The sequence below is a fragment of the Dipteris shenzhenensis genome, chromosome 12 (assembly GCF_047967505.1).
Source record: "Dipteris shenzhenensis isolate YYH24624 ecotype China chromosome 12, Dip_SZ_1.0, whole genome shotgun sequence".
Classification (NCBI taxonomy): Eukaryota; Viridiplantae; Streptophyta; class Polypodiopsida; order Gleicheniales; family Dipteridaceae; genus Dipteris; species Dipteris shenzhenensis.
The window spans coordinates 36,450,144-36,476,558 of record NC_141607.1 but is presented as its reverse complement, the minus strand read 5'-3'; the positions used below and the strand labels follow the sequence as shown (position 1 = coordinate 36,476,558).

General features: G+C 44.8%; 1 protein-coding gene across 1 annotated transcript in view; it reads right to left on the bottom strand.

Annotated features, from left to right (window-relative positions):
• The window catches only part of LOC147896163 (uncharacterized), a 123,102-nt gene that overhangs the window by 59,888 nt on the left and 36,799 nt on the right, over window positions 1-26,415 (bottom strand). Inside the window, exon 6 of the mRNA XM_087382564.1 lies at window positions 11,535-11,615. Within this exon, the coding sequence (XP_087238690.1) occupies window positions 11,535-11,615 (81 nt within the window). The remainder of the gene's footprint in view (window positions 1-11,534; window positions 11,616-26,415) is intronic.

The window sequence follows — 26,415 nt, the reverse complement described above, 5'->3', positions numbered from 1 at the left end:
AAGTCATTTTCTATCTTATATTACTAAAAGGAAAGAATGGAAGGGGAAGGGAGATTTAAAAATGAACTTGTCCTTTTTCAAGGGATAGGGAGAGAACACCATCACCTCCTCCGTAAGAGGATAGTTTAGATGAGAGTTACACACATATTGAGTATGATAAAACACGCACAGAATTACCTTCATCTCTCCTTCAAGAACCTCTCGATAGGGGGTTTTCCTTTAGATATGAAGGGAGAAACGAGTCCATCCAAGAGCAGGGCACGGAGTCTACGCCTTTAACTCAAAATCCCATACACATGGATTATAAAGTGCAAGAGGGAGAGATGAGTCCCCCATTGATAGGCTGGTTTCTCAGCTTAGTAATATGATTGAACAGTCCATTATGACAAAATTTGGGACTAAGAGAGTGCTGAACTTTGGGAATGAAGATTTAAGTACCCCCTCGAAGAGAGCCAGATTCCGAGAATAGAATTCCCAAAATATGATGGACCCAGAGAGTCAAATAAAATCCTTAATTGGATTCGCCATTTTGAGCTATATTTTGCCCATCAAGATAAGACCCCGATCGCGAGAAGCTTGCTCTTGCCACATTGATGTGGTGGTCCTTTTTACAAAAGAGAAAAGAGCCTATTCTCCAAGTTTGTAGAGCAGCTGAAGGTCACTTTCATGCTTCCGAGGTATGAAGAAGAATTGACCTTCTGTTGGGAAAGGTTTAGACAATTCGATAACGAGAATAACACTGAATTTTCAGCCAAGTTCTGGAAACTCTCTTTAGCGTTATCTGTGAAGAGTGAAGATGATAAAAGCAAGAAGTATTTAGCACTCCTAAGCCCGAAAGTGAGCTATGAGGTTGAAATGTTCAACCCAACCACCCTTACAGACCTCACTAAGTTAGCTGAGATTGCTGAGAGGAAATTGAATCCTCGTAAACCCTTCAACAAAGGAAAAGAGAAAGCTATTGTTCAAAATGTTAACAGCCGATCACATCTTCGATGGATACCATTTCCTTCCATGATTGACGAAGAGAAGAAAGGCTAATTAAGGAGGGTAAATGTTTCAGATGTAAGAAACATAAGCCAAGGCATCCATGGCATAAATGTCCTATTCTATTAGCCAAAATTTCCAAGACCAATTCTATAAAAGGGAAAGGCAAAGCATCTAAGCAGAAGGATGAGGCTTCTACCTCCTTATCCCAAAAATATGTGGTGAACATAGAATCAAGAGTAAATCCTATCGATTTAGCCAACAATGGTGTATGGATTTGTGAATTGGATAGAGAGTAGATATATAGTCATGTAGAAAGGATAGAGAATAAACGATTTTCTCCTCCATGTAGAGTGTCTTATAGGATGAATAGGGCTGAAATAGAAGAGTTGAAAAAAAGAGACTAATGATATGTAGTTTCTATAGACTAAGTAGTTCTCAATTGCAGAATCATTTATGGCCAAGGTCTACCTAGTTTGTTAAAAATATGTTTCAGCTTATTGAGCACCTTATTACGAAGAGATTTCAGTTGATATTCAGAAGAGGATTCTGAGCATGAAGAGATATTGAAGCTGTAGTAGTACTTCTGCATTGTGAATATTCAGCATCAAGAGGAACCAAAACTTGAAGATGAGATCTAAGTTCTGATTCAGAAGAGACCGTGTACTATCAAGAGAAGACTTTGTAGATTATGAAGAGGAGATGCACTCATTCAAGCACGAGGGAGTGTCATGACATGACAAATCACAAATCCTTGATTAGTAGACATTAGCACATTACTATATATTATAGGCCAATGGTGTAACATTTAATTGTATTATGATGGATAACGACTCAATTATTATAGCGGTGGATGATATGACTAGATAGGGCTAGTCGAGCTAAAGCCATTGCTTCAAACGGCATCAAATTTTGACGTGTAGCACTGATTCTATTAATAAATATGTGCACCACGGGTCTAGGTCCTAGGGGTAATATGAAGGGAAGGGTGCATTAAGGTGCATTGAATGGAAGATACATGGGTCATAGGCTAAGGGTAGATGCAAATGGGAAGATGGGACTTGAGTGATCTCAAGGGACATTAATGAAATGGCATCACCCTCCATTGTGAATCTCACGTAGCATTCTCTACCACATTGCATTCATCCACCATCTCTCTTCCACGTTGTATGTAGGTCGAAAAGAAAAACAAGTACTCTCACGAGGGAGCTCTTCCCCCATTGAAGGGCCAATTGGCATTCAAATTATGCATTCATTACACACATTTGCATTTGTAGGATCGATGAATAGAAAGAGTGAGAGTGAAAAGGTACAAAGAGTCGATAGATAGTGCCGTCACATCAACTAGGATAACGAAAATAGAGAGTACAAGGTACTTGTACCTAGACCTAGGACTAAGTGTCCTAGGTGTCACATAAGACTAAGTGTCCTAGGTGGCCTAAAAGACACTAACACTACCAGTGCCTATATTTATGCCTACAAGGCACATACCATGGCCTATAGGGCATCACTAGAACCACCAGGAGATGGCCTACAAACCCCCCTCCATGGGATGGCCTGAAGTACTCTGGAAACGTCTCAGAATACTTGGTATTTTCTGGTCATGGTGGCACATGTTCATCCAAAAGGATATAGCCACCTATGAATGTACAAAGGATGTCGGATCATGTAACAAAGGGAATCAAGTGTAAAGCATGTCGGAAGACTTCGAACTTGCGATGAGGAAGTGCCTTTGTAAACATATATGCTATGTTGTCCTCTGTCCGAAGATAGGACAACTCTATGTCTCCTGCTGACAACCGCTCCCGAACATAGTGATAGTGAACTTCAATATGCTTGATACGCGCATGAAACACTGGGTTATGCGCAATGGCCACTAGCTGTCAGTGTAGATAATAGTACAGGATGTCTAGTGAATACCAAGATCTGTAACTAACTGTCGAAGCCAAACACACTGTACTGTAGCGGTAAAAGCTGCCATGTACTCAGCCTCACAGCTAGATGTGGCAACTGTTGGTTGCTTCTTGCTAAGCCAAGAGATACATGAATTGCCAAGCAAAAGACAATTACCAAGATCTGACACTCTGGTGTCGGAACACCCTGCCCAGTCACTATCCGTGTAAGCATGCATGGTAAGTGAGCCCTGATCACCATAGAAAAGGGCTAAATCCTGAGTGCCAATGCTGTGAACTGGGCATGTGCCTGACTCTCTTCACTGCCTGCAAACGCTGTGAACTGGGCATGTGCATGAATCTGCTGCTGAGATACTACATACTCTAAGTCAGGTCTGGTGTGACATAAATAAATAAGGCATCCAACAGCTTGCTAATAAAGAGTGATATCACATGGTGGGCTTCCATCATGAGCTGAGAATTTGAAGCCACGGTCCACTGGAGTAGAGATTGGCTTGCAATCCTCAAACTGAAAATGATCAAGGAGCTGTGCAATACACTTGGACTGAGACATCATGATACCCCCCTCAACATGAGCAAACTGAATGCCCAAATAATAATGGAGCTGTCCCATGTCTGACATGTCAAAAATCTGCTGCAAATCAGCCTTGAAAGCTGCAATTTGCTGAGTGTCTGGACCCATGATGAGCATATCATCCACATATAAAATCAGCACTAAAAAATCAGATCCACTCCCGCGGACATAAAAAGTGGGTTCTGTGGGGCTATTCTGAAAACCAAGGGATAGTAAGTTTGCATGAATTTTGGCATACAATGCCCTGGGTGCCTGCTTCAAACCATAAAGGGCTTTTCTAAGCCGGCATACCTTATTTTCATAATTAACAACCTCAAAGCCAAGAGGTTGTGTGACATATACTTCTTCCTGCAGATCCCCATGAAGAAAAGCAGTCTTGATGTCAAGTTGTTGCACTTGCCAATGATGATGGGCTACAATGGCAATGACACATCTAATGGTAGTAATCCTGGATGTGGGAGAAAATGTCTCCTCAAAGTCAATGCCTTGTTGTTGGGCATACCCTTTTGGAACAAGACGGGCTTTGTATCGATCTATGCTGCCATCAGATTTCCTTTTTAATTTGTAGACCCACCGGTTTCCAATGGCATGCTTGCCGGGAAGGAGATCTACTAATTCCCATGTGTCATATTTAGCAATGGAATGTAACTCAGCCCTCATTGCATCCATCCACTCCTTGCTGTCAAAAGCATCTTTATGGCACAGAGGCTCTTCATTGCAAGCTGTAGCAAGGAGTGCAAACTCAAGAAAGTGACCATGCTGTCTATTCCCTGATCTTGTCCGGGCAGCAAAAGGCTGATCTTGTTTGCTGTCCCTCAATGTATCAAGAAGCCATCAGGGAACTTGCCTTTGCTGTCTATTGACAGCTCTTTCTTCAATCACTGCATCATGAATAGTCGGATCATTATGTGCTGGAAGAGAAACCTGCAAATCAGCATGGGGTAGTGGCTGATTATTGCTTGGTGGAGGGCCTACAGGAGGCTCATGTTGCTGGTCAAAGTCCTCTTCTGAGGAAGGCAGAGGTAACCAAGATTCAAAGGCATCAAACATGTCAACATTTGGCTTAGCTTTGCAGTCCACAAGAGGAGAAGCTGAATGTTCAGCAAAGATTACATCTCTACTGACAATAATCTTCCCAGTATTTGGTTGGTATAATACCCTCTGCTCTCCTGGTTGTAACCAATAAATATGCATTTGATTGCCTTGTCATAAAGCTTATGTCTCAGCTGAGGTGGTACATGAACATATGCAAGAGACCCAAAACATCACATGTGTGAAAGTGAAGGCTTCCTTCCTTTCCATGCTTCATAAGGTGTAATAGTCTTCAATGCCCGTGTAGGTGATCTATTCAGCACATAGTTGGCACACACCACTGCATCAAGCCAAAATTTATTGGGCAGAGACTTGGCCTTAAGCATGCATCTGCCATCTCCATTGTGGACCTGTTTTTCCTTTCAGAAACACGATTCTGCTGAGGAGCATAAGGAGTAGTACATGAGTGAATAATGCCCCGTGAAGACAGAAATGCATCAAACTCCTTTGACATATACTCTCCCCCCCTATCTGTGTTGAGGGTGACAAGCTTGCATCCTGATTCATTCTCAACCATATTCAGCCATCTCTAAAAGCATAAGAAAACTTCAGATTTATCTTTTAAAGCATATATCCAGCAATATCTTGTGAAATCATCCATGAGAGTCATGAAATACTTGTACCCTCCAATGGCATTTGTCCTCATTGGGCCACAGACATCACTGTGCACTAGCTGCAATTTCCTTTGTGAGAGTTTTGGACAATTCTTTAAGGGAAATCGATGCATCTTACCCAAAAGACAACCCTCACACACATGTTTGGAAGCTGTGTGAGTTTGAGCCATTTGCTGTGAATAAAGCTTTGCAAGAGCTTTATAATTGAGATGGCCCATTCTCTCATGCCAAAGATGAGTTTCAGCAAGCTGGGAATCTGAAATAGCCAATGCTTCAATAGAAAGTGCAGCTGAGTGATGATCAAGGTGATAAAACACTTTTTGCAAAGTGCCAGTGAGAACTATGGCATTGTCATCACAAAGATCATAAACTAGTCATCAAAAATCACTTTGAAACCTGAAGTAGCAATTGCTGAAATTGAGATCAAGTTGACTTCAATTCCAGGCACAAAGAGAACATTTGTCAAAGTGACAGGATGACTTCAAATAGATGTGAGCTGCACATCTCCAATTCCTTTAACAGCATATGAAGCATTATTAGCACATGTCACAGTCCCCCCTCGAGGTGCATCAGCTAAAGAGTGAAACAACTGTCTGCAAGATGTGACATGCTTTGAAGCACCACTATCAAAGTACCAGGACTGAGCATCATCAGCAGTAAAGCATCAGCTTTGAAGGGATCAAATGAGCAATGGACAGCCCATGCCCAATCATCCTGGAGAGCATGTGCATGCGCAGCATCTACTGGCTCATGGGATTCAATAGCATGAGAGGCATTAACTGTCAATCCTGCTTTCTTTTTCTCTGAAGCAATGCGCTTTCTGCATTCTGAAATGTCATGTCCAGGCTTGCGACAATAGTTGCATCTTTTCTTCTTTGACTTATCTGCTGTATTTTTAGATGCATGGGAGGAATTGCAGCTGCTATGCGCAGATTTTGGCTTGCCCGTAGGCTTGGAAGCCTTGCCTCTTCCAGTCTGCTGTGAAGCAAATGCATGATCAGGAATAATGGCTTGTCTATTAGCTCTACTTTGCTCTTCCTGCAAAAGCAAAGTAACTAGCTGATCAAAAGAATAGTGGTCTGGATTACCCATGGCCACTAATCGAAGGGTTGTAGCAAACCCTTGATATGTATCTGGCAGTCCATTCAATGTGGTACTGACAAGCTGTGAATTTGGCACCACCTCATCAATGTTGGCAAGTTGTTCCATGAGGTCCTTGACCTTTGTCAGATATGCATCCATAGAGTCACCTTCATTCATGCTCACTTCCTGTAATTGCCTTCTCAAATATGCAACACGTGCCTCATTGCGAATTTGATAGTTTATCCCAAGCATCCTTTGCTGTCTTGCAAGACCGGATGTGTGGAATGATGATTCTCTTGCATGATAAAGCAATACATGAATGTGCATTTGCATCTCTTGCATCCCATCTTGACTGTTCCTGAGTTGGAAGAGCAGCAGCAGGAGTGGTAGAGGATGAGTCATCAGGAGAAGTATGTACCCCCTGCAGAGGGACCAGCAGTAGAGGCAACCACTGTAGCATTGGCTGGCCTCAGATCAACCCCAGAAACAATATTCCACAAATGCTTTGCGACAAGAATATGTTTCATGAGATAAGACCACATCGGACAGTTGGTGCCATCCAACTTATCATCTCCACAAAGAACACCAAATAGATCTTGATTGTTCCCAGCCATAGCAAATGTGATACCTTGAAAGAGACCTCAAAACCCAAAAGCCTCAAGGCTATCACTGCAAAAGGTGGCTGTCCAAAAATGACAGCAAATATCTTCAAATTTCCAACCCAAATCAAAGGGCAAATGCAGATGTGAGCCAAATGTGACTGTGGCAGGCAATGTTCACTGCAAAAACAGCAAATCTGGCAAAAGCCCCAAATTTAATGAGGGCAAATAGGCCAAAAAGAGGGCAAATGCAGAAAAGCCTCAAATTTTGCTGAGATTTTGCAAATGTGACCCAATGTGTGAGAATCTGACTCAATGTCCTGCAAAAGTGACTCAATGTCCTGCAATCTGACCTAAAAGTACTGCAAACAAACAAAAGATTGCAGCCCCAAATCCCAAAGTCCCAATGTTCTTGCAAGAAATTGCAACCAAAGAAGGTGAAAAGAACTGAAAGCCCCAAGAACTGCCAATGTCCGGATTCACAGCCAATGCCAAGTAGTACGGATTCTGATAACAGTTTCACATGTGTGAAACTGTACGGAATACCTGGAGTGGGTACAAGCTGTACTGATCTGTTACATTGTATGGATCTGGTACGTTGTACGACAAATGTACGGAAGCATGCACGATGCTTGTACGGAAGCAAGTACGATGCTTGTACGAAAGCAAGTACTGAACAGGTACTGTGCCTGTACGAAGTGCAAGTACTGTTGTACGACGATGCAAATACGTTGTACGAAAAGTACGGAATCCAATGTACGGATGCAATACGGGGTAAGGGTACCACACAGTACGATGTACGGCGGTGCAACCACTGAATGCAGGACGCAGCTGGCAGAGTAGGGTTGCCCTATGTGCATGTAGAGTACGATCAGTACGGCTGCACGGCTAAGCAAGTACGGAGCAAGCTGTAGGTACGATCATCTGTACCGTACGACTATACGGATGAAGGGGCAGTGAAGCTGAAGGGAGCTGATGTGAGTCCAGGTGCAGGAGAAGACGAGTCAAACCTTGCTCTGATACCACTGTAGGATCATGAATAGAAAGAGTAAGAGAGCAAGGTACAAAGAGTCGATAGATAGTGTCGTCACATCAACTAGGATAATGAAAATAGAGAGTACAAGGTACTTGTACCTAGACCTAGGACTAAGTATCCTAGGTGTCACATAGGACTAAGTGTCCTATGTAGCCTAAAAGGCACTAACACTAGAAGTGCCTATATTTATGCCTACAAGGCACATATCATGGCCTATAGGGCATCACTAGAACCACCAAGAGATGGCCTACAGCATTCTTGAGAAGTCCGGTTCTTCACAGATACAAAGACCGGATTCGTCTCCCTTCCCATGATTATGTGCATCCTCAGCAGGGGCAAATTGCCCCATAGGCCCAGTCCTCTATGAGGACAACTGCACATAGGAATTGGACTAGAGTAGCGAGGAACAGAAAAGGTCTATATTTTGCAAGAGGAGGAAAGCCCACAAAGACAGGAAATCAAGATTGACCATGACAAATCCCCCAATGATACCAAGATCAGAAACCCAAGGACCCTTCAGCTAGAGCAGATTCGCTGGAGGGAGTTGGCAGATGCCTGCACCTAACTACCTTCCCTTTGAGCCCCTTGCAACAAAGGCACTAGTTCTATTGGTGCCTCAGGTAAGTCTCCCAATAGGTCCCTAGCCCACGGTACATAGGATTTGGCAGTGCTCCCTTGGAATTGTCAGTAGGATGCAGCTGATTCGACACATATCCATGTGGGGTATGGTAGCCTGACTAATAGGGGGCTATTTGGTGGATGTGAGATCCAAGATTCAATGCCTCCCTTTAAATGGCATCCCGAGTTCTCACTAGAAGACAATGTATGGGAGACACTCTCCAGCACGTTACCTAGAATACCTGGGTTGCACATCATAGTCTCATATGAGAAGGCAGCAGGTCCATCCAGCTGCTACTTGTAGGCTAGGGCAAGCAATGGAAGCTTAAAATAAAGGAGAGAAGACAAAAAAAAAAAAGATGTTGTAATGAATTGCTACAAAACTGAGTGGAGGCTCAAGAGAGAGCCAATATAAGAAAACCTTAGGGCTAAGAGCCCTAACTGGACTAAGTGTCCTAACTGTCCTAAGTGGTACATGTACTAACTGTACCAACTGACCTAACTGACTGTAACTAGGCCTACAAGGCACACATCAAGAAATGAGTGACACCTATGGATAGCCCATAGAGTGACCTACAAACCCCCCTCTATGGCATGGGCTGAAGTATCCTAGACACATCTCAAAATACCTGAATATCTAGTGTCATGGTTGCACATGTTCATCCTGTAGGGATATAGCAACCTATGACTACACAGAGTACAACAAATCAAGTCACAAAAGATACTAGGTTTAAAGCTTGCCGGAAAGCTTCAAACTTAGGTCGAGGAAGAGCCTTCGTAAAAAGATCTACTTAGTTGTCTTCCGTGGAAACATAAGACAACTAAATATCACCTACTGATAATCTCTCTCTCACATAGTGATAGTGAACCTCAATATGCTTTGTGTGAGCATGGAAAACTGATTCCCTGCAACAGCCAAAGCACTCTGACTATCAGTGAAGATGAAGGTAGAAGTAGTCTGACATGCATGACGATCTACAAGTAGCTTCCGGAGCCAAACACACTCCATTGTAGCTGTAAAAGCTGCTCTGTACTCAGCTTCACAGCTAGAAGTAGCGACTGTAGTCTGCTTCTTGCTGAACCAAGAGATGCTTGACGTACCAAGCATGAAACAATTGCCACTATTTGACACACCGGTGTCCGAACAGCCAGCCCAATCATTATCAGTGAATCCATGCATAACAAGTGAAGAATCAGCCTCATAAAGGAGGTCCAAATGCTGAGTTCCTTCAAGGTACCTGAAGACACGCTTCACGGCTTGCCAATGATGCGTAGAGGAGCTGTGCATATATCTGCTCAATTGTGAGATAGCTGCAGATCGGGTCTAGTATGGCATAAATAAATCAAACAACCAAGTGCCTGCTGATAGAGAGTGACATCACAAGCACCGCTGCCATCCTCAGCAGATAAGTCTAATGGTATATACCTGGATTGTGACACCAAAATGCCCCCCTCACTGCTAGCAAATTGAATGACCAGATAGTAATGCAAAACACCAAGATCAAGCATAGCAAATGTCTTCTGCAAGTCAAACTTAAAAGCTGTAATTTGCTCAGCATGTGTCCCAGTCACAAGCATGTCATCCACATAGTCCAGCCGTAAAATCTGATGCAGCAGATCCGTACAGCCAAAGAAAGGTTCCGTACAGTCATAAATGAACTATACGAAATCCATACAGATCTTAAATGCTGGAAAAAACAGGCCGTACAGCTCCAAAGGGCATTAAATGCTGCTGAATCAGTCCGTACAGCCTCCGTGAGGTATTAAATGCTGGCTCATATTTTCGTATAGGTTGTACTATGCACTAAATGCTGGTAGAATCTTCTGTACAGGTGTAAGGAAGCCGTACAGCAGCTTGAATACCACAAGTGTGAACCCACACAGCAAGAAAAGCTTCGAAATGCGTCTCCCTTTGCAACGGGTGCTCCAAAATGCAGTCTTCAAATGAAAAAACAAACTTCCCATGACGGAAGTGCTTGGAGAGTCTCAAATTCTCACGGGTGAGTAGAAAGCCAGCAAACCAGCAGAAATGAGAGGTCCAAGGGCTGCCAAACAGTTTGAACAAGCTGCCAATGGCTGTGGGAAAGAATCCCCAACTTGCTCTGATACCATTGTAGGCTAGGGCAAGCAATGGAAGCTCAAAATGAAGGAGAAACGAGATGCTGTAATCAATTGCTGCAATACTGAGTGGAGGCTCAAGAGAGAGCCAATATAACAAAACCCTAGGGCTAAGTGTTCTCACTGGACTAAGTGTCCTAGCTGTCCTAAGTGGTACATGTACTAATTGTAACAACTAACCCAATTGATTGTAACTAGACCTACAAGGCACATACCAAGGAATGAGTGGCACCTATGGATAGCCCATAGAGTGGCCTACACTATCCTAGTCAATATTTGTGTCAATAGCATCTACCTTGCATGTCATTTGGAAGCAAAGAATAGAGGGTTCTAGGAAGACCACCAAGAGGCATGAACATTTCCCACAAGGCTGGGCCTATAGAATTTTTACATTTTCCACCGGTTATATAGTCCACCACACTGGTTGTTGGCACCTGCTTCCATGGTACCCTAGGCAAGCAGATGGGACCCCATGAAGCAAGCTGCAGGACAAGTACCTTGTTTCACAAGATAGCTGACTCCTTGTATTGTTTTCAAAGTTTTAGTAGAAGGTTCTTTACTCGAGACAAAAAATGAATGCTTTAACCAACCATTGCACCAAAATACACAATTTATTTTCATGGTCATCCAGCTACATTTGCAGCATGAACCAAGAGCTTGAAGCCTAAAACAAAGGTTCTACAACTTCTCTTGTTTTACAGTCATTTCATGTTCTGAAATTATTAGTTCACAGGCCCTTCTGATTCCCTTTGATGAACAAGATATGAAGGAAATTAACATCCTTTAAATATCATTGTATGAATGTTCTAAAAGATACGTTTGATTATACAATACAAAAGATCAACTTAAAGTCTTTCCATTCTCAACAACCAAACACATCACAGTTAGAAACGTATGCCTTACCAAGCAGATGCACAATATACGGACAGGAATAAGCTGGATCTTGCTGTTCCAAGAAGAGTTTTGGATAAAATAGTAAAAGGCCTGTCAAAAGACAAACAAATCATCAACCACAATAAAACCAGAAAACATATATAACTCTAAATCTAGAGTTATATACTAAAGGCACCATAATATAGAGATTATGGTGTACTTTACAGAGATTAAACACAATGTACTTTTCACCTTCAAAACGCCAAAATTAAAAATAGGATTTCGCTGAATATCTATGAAACTAAAGAAATATGCTAAAACAACAACATTTCTAAGTGTCATCGTTGTAAGATGTTTGCAGAGGACACTGGGCTTCCATGGAAAAAAATTTGGTCAGAGCTAGCCCCATCTGTAATGACTGCTCCAATTGACTCAAACCTTCCAAGCTTTTGTAAGATATACTACTTCCTTCCATACTTTGGTCTGCAAGAAGCCTCCACTCCAACTCTGCAAGTACCTTGTGGTTCTATGACTCACTCCCTCAAGATTGTCATACTATTTGGCATAAGCTCTATCCTCAACCTAGAATGCCACTCCACACCTTTCCTCCTGACCACGATACTCATGGAAAACGGGGATGCACAGTACACAAATATCAATAAAATGAACAATAGACTAAGAATGAACTAGACATCAAAATGAACCAAGGGCAGACTCAAACTAGGTCAACAATGGAGTATTGAACATGGGATACAAAGCATTCTATAACAAAGATCACACTATGAAAACCTTCAAGCAAATGGCTTGCCTATTCTCCTCTCTTCTACCCTCTCCTTCTTTCCTTCTCCTCCCTTCCTTCCCGCGAGCGTCCTATGAAGGTCAACTTTTACAGAGACCATTGCTTGCGGATTTCAGCAAGGGCTTCATTGATACACTAGGGTACACATGGATCCACCTTCCCCTCTCCTTGAGTATGTCTATGAAGCAATTCCCCAAATAGGCACAGTTATCGTTGTGAGGGACCTCAATGGTATGACAAGTTTCAAACAAATCCCATAACAATGAATGCAAGTTTCCACTTTGGATGAAGAGACTAACATTGATGATAAAGGAGACATCACTACCATGGACAGATTTGATAAGAGTTAAGATTGATGTTAAAGCATTGGAAGCAACCACATTGCAAATAGTCAGTAAAAACAAAGCACCCCATAAACAAAGTCGGATCACAACAACTCTAATGTACTTAATTAAAAGTTGGAGCTAGCTTTGACCACGTGTGAATGGCAAGGCAACTCCATTGAGACGACCAATCACTCGATAGACATATTCGAAGAAACATTCCTTACTTGTTCTAAAGGAAAGTGAAAGTAGGAGCAAAGGAACGCCATGCAATGATTGGGATGGCGTAGAGTGGAAAGATGCTAGGGAGGCTTGGAACAACGCAAGTAAATCAAACAATTGGTATGATGCAGTGTAAAGATGCACGTGGAAGGCGCTAGCCAATCTAGAAAGAGATTTATAAAAGAATAAACATTTGAAGCGGTATGAGCAAAGGAAGAGAGACCCAAGAGGATTCTTTGGAAACCTCCACATGAATAAATTTCAACAAAGGAAGTGCAAATTAGGAAGGCATAATGTTCTATAGGGACTATCCACAAGTTAATCAAGATTGGGAAATTCAATGTTGAGGCTACATGAATCCAGGATCTAGATGTATCTAGGATTTGGAAATATCTATCCTAGACCTCAAAGATTTCCATCTATAACACTAAACATTGAACAATCGTTCAGCAACATGTTTGTCCGCCAACAGATATGAACACTCAGACAACAGATAGAGGACTGCTGCAATGATACCACACTGCAAGGTTTTCATCCTCCCCACGGGTTCAAATATTTAGTATTCATAGTCAATGATGGCTACTGATCATTTTGAGGCCGTGATGGAGGGCTAGCTTGTTTTATGTTGTCTAGATTATTCAAGGGCCATTTTGGATTGAGGGAGAAAGGTTAATTATGGAGGCTAGTCCTTAGGAGGAGGCAGCACAAATGATCATGTCTTGATGATCATCTTCATGTTCCTCCTCTCTTGTGGTCTGTTCTATGTTCACCTTCATGAATCTATACACACTAAGAGCTTCATGGGGCTCTTAGGGTCAACCACTATCAACTCTTAGATCAACTTAGTGATTAGCATCAATTGAATTGTAGAAACTTTTAGCATGAGCATGAGTCCACTAGGAGTGTAGGGTCCCTCATGGTCCATGTTAATTCACATCAAAAGTTTTGGTGTTACACAAAACCTAGGCTTTATAGAATGGCAAAGATTGTCTTGGCTGCAAATGCCCATTTAGTGGTTCCATCCTTTCAGCTCCTTGTCTTCCGGAGACTTTTAATAAAATCTCTCTCTCTCTCTCTCTCTCTCTCTCTCTCTCTGTGCTTCCGATGGGAGATGCCAAAATATTGTTCACCAAAATGGGAGTCAATCTCGCCTACAAGACAACCTGGAGGGTGGGTAAACTTGAGGCACCCTCAAAACCACTAGTGCTGAAATTCCAGACAGCAATGGACAGGAAGACCCTCATGAGCACGAGGGTGACTTTGAAGGGAACCTGGATCTACCTCGATGATGACCTCACACTCCTACAACAAAGACACCGTAGAGAAGGTATGATAAAAGTAATGGCAGCAAGGGAAACAGGGAAATGGGCTGTCTATGGGGATGGTAGGATGATTATCCGAGAAAGAGGATTTAAGGAGGATAAAGAAGAGAAGGAAGAGAAGGAAGAGGGAGATTTGTGATGGTGTCGAGCTCATAGGACGTGTGCATATACCGGACTGAAAATAGCATTATGGAATTGTAATGGCACATTATGGTCTGACCCAGGACGTTTCCTAGAGACATATAATGATTAGAGATATGATTTTCTACACCAAAGCACACGAGAGCCTAGAGTGAGGGATACCCAAAGTGACTGGATACACATGGGAATCAGCTCACATAAGAGAGTTGAGAAGAGATAGCGGAGTCCGAGGCTCTGGTGGAGTGGCTGTCCTTTTCAGATCACAATTGAGACCACTCATATCTATGGTTCGGAGAGAGAAGCATCCACAACAAATGTGGATACGAGTTCCGCTCCCAGATGCTCGGCCTATCTTCATTGCAGTGTGCTACTTTTGTCCATCCAATGCACGAGAGGTCACTACAAATGGACACAACCCATATGAGCCAATCCATGATGACATCACGGAGTTTTCCAGACATGGAGACACCTTCCCATAGGGGGACTTCAATGCACAGACAGGAAATAGACAAGTGGGCCTACTTGATTTCTCGGATGATGACAAAGACCCACACATAGTCCCGGAACTATATGCAACTGAGCTTGGGATAGTAAGGCATTCTGCAGCTGCCCCATAGGTGACAGGATATGGACGATCTGCTTGAGCTGGGGACAATCCACGACCTGATCATCTTTAATGGCCTTCACAAATGGCCATCTTTTGGGAGACTCAATTGCTTCCCACATGGTGGTGGATCTAGTAGAGTGGACTATCTACTAGGCCCACTAGATTGTCTCACGGATACACGATTTCTCCATACCTCCCTCCTCACTCATACTTGGCCTTCCATATTTCCACCACCATGCCAGCCATAGCAAGAGCTCCCCCCACGCCCTCACACACTTAGATCCACTTTGCCCATGCTCTTTACCCAGTGTACACAAGCCATCTGGGTAGGCAGCTGCCGGCTCTACTTGGAGATGACATAGACCTCACCAGTGCCTCCAACACCCTTGACGCTGCTATCAGATCTTTCCCACGACTCGATCCGGGCGAGCCAAGGATGGGAAGATGCCTCAGAAACCTTGGTTCGACAACGAGTGCAGAGAGGCGAGAGCCTACTTTACACAGCAGCAGGCTTTGAGTCATCTGACGCCACCTGAGGCACAGAGGATCTATCGACGAGTGGCGTGTCGTAAGAGACGAGCTTTCTCAAACATAGGATGGATGAGATTTTCAAATCGTCCAAGGAGGAGACCCGACCACTGGATGGGGATTTCTATCAGAAGGGAAGCCACCTATTCCCATCTCTAACCCAGATGTGTGGCACACGTATGCATGCTCCCTCTATGATGCCTAGATGCAGACACCGCTGGATATGTCCTCCATGCCTAGGCCCACCACTTGTCATTTGTTCACTACATAGAATGTACGGGCTGCACTTTGCTGTCTACACAATCGGAGAGCACAGGACCACGAGGGCCTCCGGACTGAGCACTTTGCACATGGACAAGGGGTCCTAGCCTCGATCCTAGCCGGCTGTGTGTCACGGTTTTCCACCTTGGAATACCACCACTATTGTGCCGATACACAAAGCCCGAGACCATACGGAGATGGGGAACTATTGGGCAATTATGATTGGCCTCACTCTGGCCAAGATCTATGGATCAATTCTAGAGACAGAACTCAACAGTCATACAGAGGCTCGGGGGCAGCGGGCACTAGGATAGGCAGGATTCCAAAGCACTCTACCCCAGATCACGTCTTCACTAAAAGGGCTATCATTGAGGAGGCGAGGTCTAGACACCAGAAAGTCTGCATATGCTTTGTAGAATTTCGGAAGGCTTTTGACACTGTCCCACGATCCCGCATGATTAGAAGATTACAGGAGCTGCAGATTCCAAAGACACTGATATGGGCGGTGATGAGCCTATCCGAGTCAGTCAGAGGCACAGTTTGGGCCCCACGTGGCCTATCGGATTGGGTCAATAGTACGATCGGAATGAAGCAGGGTTGCCCCCTCTCACCGACTCTCTTCTGGCTGTACATTGATGAGATCACCTCTTTCATAGACCGCCTAGGGGGTGAAGGATCCCTACTGGCCGATCTCATGATATAGATATTGTTATACGCTCATGACATAGTCCTTATCTCATCCTCAGCGGAGGGGCTGCAAAGACACTTGGAGGCCCTAGAGGTGTTATGTAGAGAGAGACCTTACAATCAATCTTGGGAAGACCAAGGTTATGGTCTTCAACACCTCATATGCAGCAATCCGATGACTCAGTTTCACTTATCGAGCCGAGCCAGTGGAGATAGTGCAGTCCTACACATATTTGGGAGCAATCTTCACAGGACCCCTTTTCACTATGACACATGCAACCTAGGGACGACTCACACTGGGACGGGGTGCTCTGGCCCGATTGGAGAGAGAGTGTTTCCAGGCACACTTTCAAGATTCACCGACGAAGTGCTAGCTTTTCGATATGCTAGTGCGACCGACTAGCATGAATTCAGCACCCTTCTGGGGATGTGATCTACCGATAGCAGTTTGGAAGAGATTTGAGCATCTACATGTGACCATGGGATCTAGGATGATTTGTAGCAAGACCTAAGTCCCGCATGAGATAGTACAAGCAGAGTTCGCCATGACACCACTACAAATTGATGCCATCTTTCAGACAGTGACTTTCATCAATAGAGTATGGGACTTACCTCACTGGAGACTACCGAGACTGGCTCTGGAGTCATCCAGACGACTAGCTTTCGACAGCACTCTATTACCGACCTCATGCCTCCACTGCCTCATCCATCCTAATGTCCTGTTGATGATGATGCTGAGATTGATATATAGTTGACTACCGACATGACTATGTTGTACTTAGGACTTAGTACCTCCATTTTGCATTTTTTGCATTTTGCATTGGTGTGGATGCTCATTTAGTAGCTCCACTACCACAGCTCGTTGTATCAGGTTTTTCACAGTCTCATAGACCCATCAGTCTTCCGAAGACTTTAATAATCTCTCTCTCTCTCTCTCTCTCTCTCTCTCTCTCTCTCTCTCTCTCTCTCCCCTGCCCTCTGCCTCTCAGTTGGCCCACGCTCCCTCACCCTACTGGAATCGCCTCATCATCCCCATACCGCACCCATCTTACCCATCATCCCCCTCTCTCTCTCTCTCTCTCTCTCTCTCTCTCTCTCTCTCTCTCTCTCTCTTTGGAGGACAGAGACTTAGTACCATGGGTCGTTTTTCGGCCCCCAGAGAGCGATAATACAACATTCTATTCTATTCTATTCTATTCTCTCTCTCTCCCCCCCGCCCTCTGTCTCTCAGTCAGCCCACGCTCCCTCACCCTGCTGGAATCGCCTTATCATCCCCATACCGCACCCATCTCACCTAGTCATCACCCAGCCTCCAATCTCTTCCTCACACTTTCAAGCCACAGTCCTTTCAGTTTCCGTTAGAGCACGGACGACGAGCTGACCCATCAGAGGCTTGGGAGTACTTGCTGATGGAGGTCCAGAGCATCCGAGAGCGCGAGAGGAAGCTGTCACGCTTCGCACAGGAGCAGACACGCTTCACCCAGGAGCAGGCACGACTCATACAAGAGCAGTCTCATGCAATCCGAGTCCAGGATGATCTTATTCAAGGGCTCAGACAGGAGATCTCACATCTCCGACAAGAGGTCACTGCTGTATGTACAATCCCAGAGAGCACCCCAATTGTGGAGGCATAGATTGCGAGCCTGCAATCTGCCATCAAGGAGACGTCCAAATGGGTCGGCGTAGCCAAACAAAAACTTGCAAGGGTGACCGTTTCAGCTACCCTCCTGGAGCAGCAGCAGAGAGCCATCAAGGCTCTCAACATCAAAGTACATGGGATTCCCCGCATTGAGGCTACTCGATGGCAGATGCGCAGGCCGTGTGACCACTACCCTAGGGACGACTGAGCACAGATGTTAGACACAACATCTAATTCCTACTGCAGATCACAGGAGCAGCACCAATTCTTTCCTCCCAGCCAACCTTGCTGAAGCACACGAGCTGACAGAGAATTCGAATCAGAAAAACATACGTGAATCACACATTCTCTTCTCTCTCTAGCTTCAACAAGCCCCATCTCCCTAGATGGATCTAGATGCCACATGTCATCATCACAGGGCCTTCCTAATGCAACATTTCACCCCTCTCTTGGGATGCACTAATATCCTTTGCCCCTAGGCACATTCCTTGCATTAGGCCCTTAGCCTTAGATCCACCTACTCTGGTGCTATCAACCCTCACCTAGGACCTTGACATTAATTCCCTCCCGATCATTTAAATGAAGCGCAAACAAATATATATTACAAATATAGATCCTTTAAGGGAAATGTCGACTGATTCTTCCGAGGTCATGCTACCTCAGCTAGAGCGTAACATTCCTTTCCTCTTCAGACATCAGTGTCCTCGATGATAAAGTCTGGAAACACTCTCCGCAACTGGTATACGGATTCCCAGGTAGCTTCGGATAGACATGCCAATTTCAATTTATAGGCTACCTTGCCTATTCTCTTTAGAATTAACCACGGCCCACAGTCTCGAGGTGATAACTTAGCACACTCTCCTGAAGTCAACGACTTGGAGTGCAAAGGAACTCTGAGAAAAACTTTTTCTCCTTCCTTAAATACTCTTATAGACCGGTTTTCATCCCCATACACCTTGGCTCTATCCATAGCCTGGCGGATATTAGCTCTCGCAAGTGCTAGCATCTCCCGCATCTGAACCACAAAGTTCGCGGCACTAGGCACTTTCTAAAGTACTCCAACTATAGTTGGATTGGCTGGTCTATCACCATAGTTCAGCTCAAACGGACTGAACCCTGTAGAGGAATGTTTTCTATCATTGTAGGCAAACTCCAACAATGGAAACCACTTGTTCCATGTATGTTGCCTCAATGACACATATGCCCTCAGCATATCCTCTAAAGTCTGGTTGACTCTCCGTCTGACCATCCGTCTCAGGATGATCCCCACTACTCATTCCCAACTCAGTCCTTAGCATCTCAAATACCGTTGTCCAAAAATGACCGGTAAATCTGACATCTCTGTCTGACACTATGAATCTAGGCAATCCATGCAGACGAAATATATGTCTAATAAAAAAATCCGCCACTTGCGGGGCACTAACAGACTCTCTAGTCGGAATGAAGTGAGCCATCTTGGTTAGACGATCAACCACCACAAGGATAGAATCATACCCTCCTTGTGTCGTAGGCAGCCCTACAATAAAGTCCATGGAAATACTCTCCCACTTACTTAGTGGTGTTTCCAAGGGCTGTAAAAGTCCGGGTGACTTCACCCGCTCGGCCTTACTTACCTGACACGAGAAACACCATGTCACATATTCATGAATATGCTTTTTCATCTTTGGCCAAAAGAAATCTCACTTCACAAGATCATATGTCTTCTCGACCCCTGGATGTCCCGCACACGGGCTATCATGGCACTGTCGAATGACTCTCTGCCTGAGATCATTCTGACTAGGTACTACAACCTTGCCATTTCTTTCTAGCATACCATCCCTTATAGTATATCTTGCATATGTTTGGCCTTTTCTGGATGCCAGGTCATCCTTTTCTTTTTCCCCGGGTTTTAACATATGAGCCTTAGGCCATAAGCTCTGGACAAACTCGTCCACTTTTTGAGTTTCTCTGATCTCGGTCATTAGAGCACTCTCTCCGTGAAACTCATATCGTGCATAATGCGAGACAACGCATCAGCAATCTTATTATCCTTCCCTCTTCGATACCGAATCGTTAAATTAAACTCCTGCATGAGCTCTACCCACCTAGCTTGGCGGCCCCTCAAGTCAGGCTGTTTACAAAAATGTTTCAGAGTATCATGATCCACATCCACATAAAACTCTGAACCATACAAATAATGCCTCCATGTTTTCAAAGCATGGATAACAACATACAACTCCAATTCATGAGTTGGCCAATTCCTTTGAGAGGGAGAAAGCTTCTTGCTTTCAAAGGCTACTGGCCTTCCCTCTTGAAGGAGGACTGCTTCCACCGCCATGCCACTTGCATCGGTTTTCAGGAACAACGGTTTCTAGTATCAGATCAGTCAATGGCGATACTATTTCGGAATATCCTTTGATATGCCTTCTATAAAACTGGACAAATCCCAAGAATGATCGCAACGCAGTCAGACTCTGAGGGATTGGCCAAGTCAGTATCGCAACCACTTTCTTTAGGTCCATTTATACCCCCTCTGGAGTAATTATGAATCCTAAATATTCAAGCCTAACCATACACAGTATAGTTTTCTTTTTATTTACATAAAGACTGGCTTTCCTCAAAGTACTGAACACTATTCTCAGGTGTTCACGATGCTCAGTAATACTTTTACTGAACACTAGAATATCGTCAATAAAATGTACTACAAACTTTCCGATATACGGACGTAGTAAATCGTTCATAAGCATGACGAATGTAGCCGGAGCATTGGTAAGTCCGAAGGGCATTACCAAAAACTCGTAATGACCAAACCTGCTTCTGAAAGCGGTTTTATGCACATCCTCGGCTCTAATCCGGATCTGATGGTAGCCACACTTAAGATCTATCTTACTGAAAATCACTGCTGCATGTAATGCATCTAGCAAATCATCAATCCGAGCCATCGGATACCTGTGCTTAATAGTGATATTATTCAATGCTCTGTAATCTATACGGAAACGAAACGTATCATCCTTTTTCTTCTTTAATATCACTGGTGAAGCAAAAGGTGAGAAACTTGGTTGAATCTGCCCCAACTTGAGGTATTCTTCCAGTTGTCTACGCACCTCCGTCTCTTCAGTAAAACTCATTCTATAGGGAGGTCTATTTACAGGTTCTGCCCCCGGAATCAGTTCAATCTTATGCTGAACATTCCGCTCTGGAGGTAACCCATAAGGTAGTTCATCCCTAAAACATTCAGAGAACTCCTCTGTTATAAGATTAGCCAACTTGGCCATCTCACCACTTTGCGTAATATTAGTGCTAGCCGAAGAATCATCAACCGGCTCTACCGATGCTGTGCAAAAGAATAAAAACTCTTCTTGAGCTTTTCGGATTTCCATCACGGAAACCAACGGTCCCTAAGGTATATCTTTCTCACCTCGCAAGACATAAAGCACATCAATCATCTTGAATTTATATACGTGCTTTTTCCAATCAATGGCTGGATTCTTCCTAGAATGCCATGCCATACCCAGGGCTATATCCGCATGAGCAAGCTTGGTCGTTTCAAAATCAAGCTTCTCAGCATAGTCCTGAATACGAAGCTCCAACTGGGTAACCCTTTGGTCCCATACTTCAGTTGAACTTCCATCTGCCATCCTGACTGTATACGCATAGTCACATGGACTTATCTTTAACTTCAGCCTCTTCACGAGCTTGGAGTTAATTATATTGTGAGTTGACGCCGAGTCAAACAACACAATGACATCATGATTGGCCACTTGCCCTTTCATCTTAATTAACTCCGTATCATTAAAGGCTGTATACCCCGTTGCTGCGGGCTTAGATAGGATGTTATCAGGTGCACTCGTTACTAGCTTAGCAACAGACGCACATAACAAACAAGGTACTGACCTCTGAGAAGATCCTCTGAGAAGATCCCGCTAGCTGAATCTGCATCTCTTCTGCTCTGGGACTTCCCTCCATCTCCACGTCGCATTCTGAGATCACCATCTCGGCCATCCGACGATCTTTGTTACGTGGACAATCCTTCCACTGATGAGGCTGAAGGCAACTAAAACATAAGCCTTCTCTCCTCACTTTTTCCCTTTGTTCTGGGTTTAAGGGAGACTTAGACCAAGCCCGGGCTGCCATTGGGGTTACTTTCCTCTTCACTCCAATGGTGGTACTTGGTTTAGGAGTTTCAGCCGGTTTCGCCTGCTTGGCTTGACCACTCGGCTGAGAACCACTCCCTCTGCTAATCCATTTCTTCTTAAACCCAGATTTCTTCGGATTTCCATACTGGGTTCCGACCTGTGCAAACCCACTTGGCCTGCTGCCCTTGGCATCTTCATAGTTCAGGGCTATGGCTATTGCATCATCTAACGTGTTCGCATACTTAGCCCGAACTTCCATTTTTATTCGATCATTCAATCCAAATATGAAATCTTTCACTTGGATTGATTGAGGCAGGGGTTCATCAACCTTCATTACACTCTCTCGAAACTTATCAGTGTATTCTGCCACCGATAAATTTCTATGACGAAGATTCCTATATTGATCCCAAGCTCGGGATGCTTCATCAAGAGGTAAGAAGTGTTTCCTGAATTCTCTTTTAAACCCCTCCCAGATAGTGGATGCTATACCATCTTTTTGTTGTTTAATCCACCACTGATCCGCTGCCTCACTAAACATGTGGGTGGCCTCACGGATCTTCTTGATGTCATTTCTGATTTCACAAATGGCGAACGCCTCGTCCCATTTGTGTAACCAGGTCTCAATGACATCGGAACTACGGTCGTTCATCCGACCAGAATACTTTTCCAGCCTGTAATTGGTAATATTTGGTACTTTAGCCTTTCTAGGCTCGACTGTATGGACACTAGACTCCGGTTCCATTGGAGCCTTTCCCTTCTCCTCTCGAGAAGGTCTGGCAGACATACTGTGTATCGCTCTCCTAAGTTCAGACTGCCCTGCATGGGCCTGTAACTGCTGCGCTAATAACTGTTGCAAGGCATCCTCAAGCAATGCAATCCTGCCAGATAAGGTATGAGCTACTGGGCGCGACACCTGCTGGGTCGGCCGGACTCCTGACTCACCAGGGTCCCTCCTGGAAGCCCCTTCTTCTGCTTCCATTCAGTTCAATGGGTGTTTTGTTTTGTTTTGTTTTTTTTTTTATAAACACCGCTAGAAAACTATACTTACAAACTGACGCAATTCAGTGTACTGACACTCTGACACAATTCCCTATACTAGGGAATTCCTGCAATCCCAGATTCACACTAATTAAGCATTTGATGCAGGCATATATCTCAAACAGCGCTTTTCCCTATCCTAGGGAAGCTCCTGCAAACTAACTCTGACTGAAGCACATAGGCATAATCTCAAGCATAATCTGTCCCTGCTACAGCATCAAAGCTTCATGCAGACTAATCACTTACGAGATCCTGTTTATGAAAGCAGAGCATCAACCGACTAAATCAAGAAAAAAACACGGAATTGATGGAGGTCAAAGAGAGCTCCCTGGTCATCAACGATTTCGTCACAGCCTTCTTGGATCCATGCAAATCCAACCAATAGTCTCCCGCACTGTCTACACAATCCCACTGCGTGCACGACCAAGGGAAATGAGTTCAGCTTCGCCCTCGCTGTCCAAGTCCTGAATACGTGGCTAGCTGCTCGTCGAATAGCGCTCCACCATGCGTCACGCCATGCTGCATCTTGGAATCCCTCGATACGTATCTCTGTCACGCTTCCTTTCACAAGTGTGTTTCGTCAAAGTCTTTCATAATCTCTGTTTACGTGGCCTCTTATCCTTGCCTACGTTCTCTGGCTACAGGTCGCCCATCCACGAATCATCGAAGGCCTCCCGTCATGCTATCATTGTTTCCATCGTAGACCACGGGCAGCGCCAACCTTCCGTCGTAGACCACGGCAACGCCAACACCTTGCTCACGGTTTATTTCGTGATCACCCCTAAAACATTCGTCAGACACGTCGCAGGTCAGCGTTGATCCCGTCTGTCCGTCGTGCGGAGGTCACAAGTAGTCGAGTCGCCACACCTACGCTCCACGCCTGCTGTCCGCTATCACCGATCAAGTGATACACCCTTCAACTGATAGCACTAACAATATACCAATCGTAGCTTTCGTCACAGCTCACGAACCCCTTCCCTTGGTCTCTTCCCTTGGGCTCTGATACCAATTGTTAGACACAACATCTAATTCCTATTGCAGATCACGGGAGCAGCACCAATTCTTTCCTCCCATCCAACCTTGCTGAAGCACACGAGCTGACAGAGAATTCGAATCAGAAAAACATACGTGAATCACACATTCTCTTCTCTCTCTCTAGCTTCAACAAGCCCCATCTCCCTAGATGGATCTAGATGCCACATGTCATCATCACAGGGCCTTCCTAATGCAACATTTCACCCCTCTCTTGGGATGCATTAATATCCTTTGCCCCTAGGCACATTCCTTGCATTAGGCCCTTAGCCTTAGATCCACCTAGTCTGGTGCTATCAACCCTCACCTAGGACCGGGACATTAATTCCCTCCCGATCATTCACATGAAGCGCAAACAAATATATATACAAATATAGATCCTTTAAGGGAAATGTCGACTGATTCTTCTGAGGTCATGCTACCTCGGCTAGAGCGTAACAATAGGTTTGAGGACATTGACCTTGAGGAGGTAGGTATGCTACGAGTTTTGGCTGACAAACGAGGACCGCTCACATCCTATGGGCAGGCCCTATTAGACCTCGGCAAGATGCATCATCTCATTATCTATAATGGTCTTGACCGATGGCCCGCATCAGGAGGCTTCACTCGCTTTCCACATGGGGGAGGCTTCAATGTTGTGGACTACATCATGGGATCCCTGCCTATCTTGCATCACTGACTTTACCGTAGCACCTCTCCCTCCAGGGGCTGATCATACCTATCTTTTCTTTAGCATTTCTACCCCCCGCCGCATAGCACTTCTACCCCATTGAGTTCTTACTCCACCTACCATGATATACACTTTGATCACGATCACTCACCTACTTACTCTGGCCGTCTCTACATACTTCTTGCATACATTGACTTTATACCCTTATTAGAGGACCGTGCTTCCCTAGTTACTCGCTCACTACACGAGGTTGCTCTTCACGCCTTCCCCCACACCACCCGCCCACCACCTCCTAGGACCGTACCCTGTAAGAGCTGGTACGATGATGAGTGTAAGGCTTGATGCCGTCAGCTTAGATTCGAAACAAAAAACAGCCTTCCGAGCGAGCCAGAGACGCTACGCGAGTACCATCGTCTAGTACGTAAGACGAAACTGGACTTCGTGCGTCGAAACGAGGAGGAGCTACTCAACATTCTATTCGGTAACAACTCTAAGGACTTCTGGCGGAGATTTCTAAAGGGATGGTTCCCCCCACCACTCACTGACACAATTATGCACGCACGCTCTATGATATCCCAAATCAGCCCCTATCACATATGCCGCGCCCCACATCCTGCACCCTCTTCACTAGGGGGGGTAAAGGATGCCATAATGAAACTTCATAATGGCTGAGCGAAGGATCATGAGGGACTATGCACTAAGTTCATTGCATATGGGATTAGCCTCCTAGCCCCGATCTTAGCCAAGCTATTTAATGAAGCCGTTTGCTTGGGGTTTCCATGCACCTAGACCATCAACACTATCTCACCCATCCACAAGGCAAGGGTTCATTAACGGAGTGTCGAGGACTCAGAGCAACGCGACAGGCCAGTTTCAGACGGGATCATGGGACCATGGACCACATTCTCGAGCTCAGATGTATCATCGAGGAGGCGAGGGCATGGAAGCAGAGGGTTTATTGTTGCTTTGTGGACTTCCACAAGGCATTTGACACCGTTCCGAGAGCTCGCCTCATATGACACCTATAGGATCTAGGTTACGATCAGGAGACGGATTAAGGAGGGATCTTTGCAACCTCCATGTTCAAGCCGAGGCACCGGCTTCTTCTGAACTCCTCGTTAGTGAGATCGGCCAAGCGCGTGAGGTCAAGGCGGAAGGAAGAGCCACGGCAATTATGGCTATCGATGTAGATGAGGTTCTTTCAGAAGATTTCAAAGCAACGGTGTTTTTCGGGCTGCTGTTGGGAGAGTAATGCTTGCATGGTGAGAGTTCCAAGAGTCAAAGACGAGCAGTGAGGACTCTGAGGAGGAGCCATCATGTTGCACAGCCCGTTGCTTGCAGGTCATTGGATCTTAGCTCTGGATTGCAGAGTGCATACAGAGAGGCGTGAATCCGCGTGATGGCTTGAGGAGGGTGCAATGCAGTTGAGCCATGAGCGTGCAGAGTCTGCAAACTCACTCACATATCATACTTGGGGACATCCCGGTCTTGCTTGAATTTATGAAAGGATATCTCATCCTCTAGAGA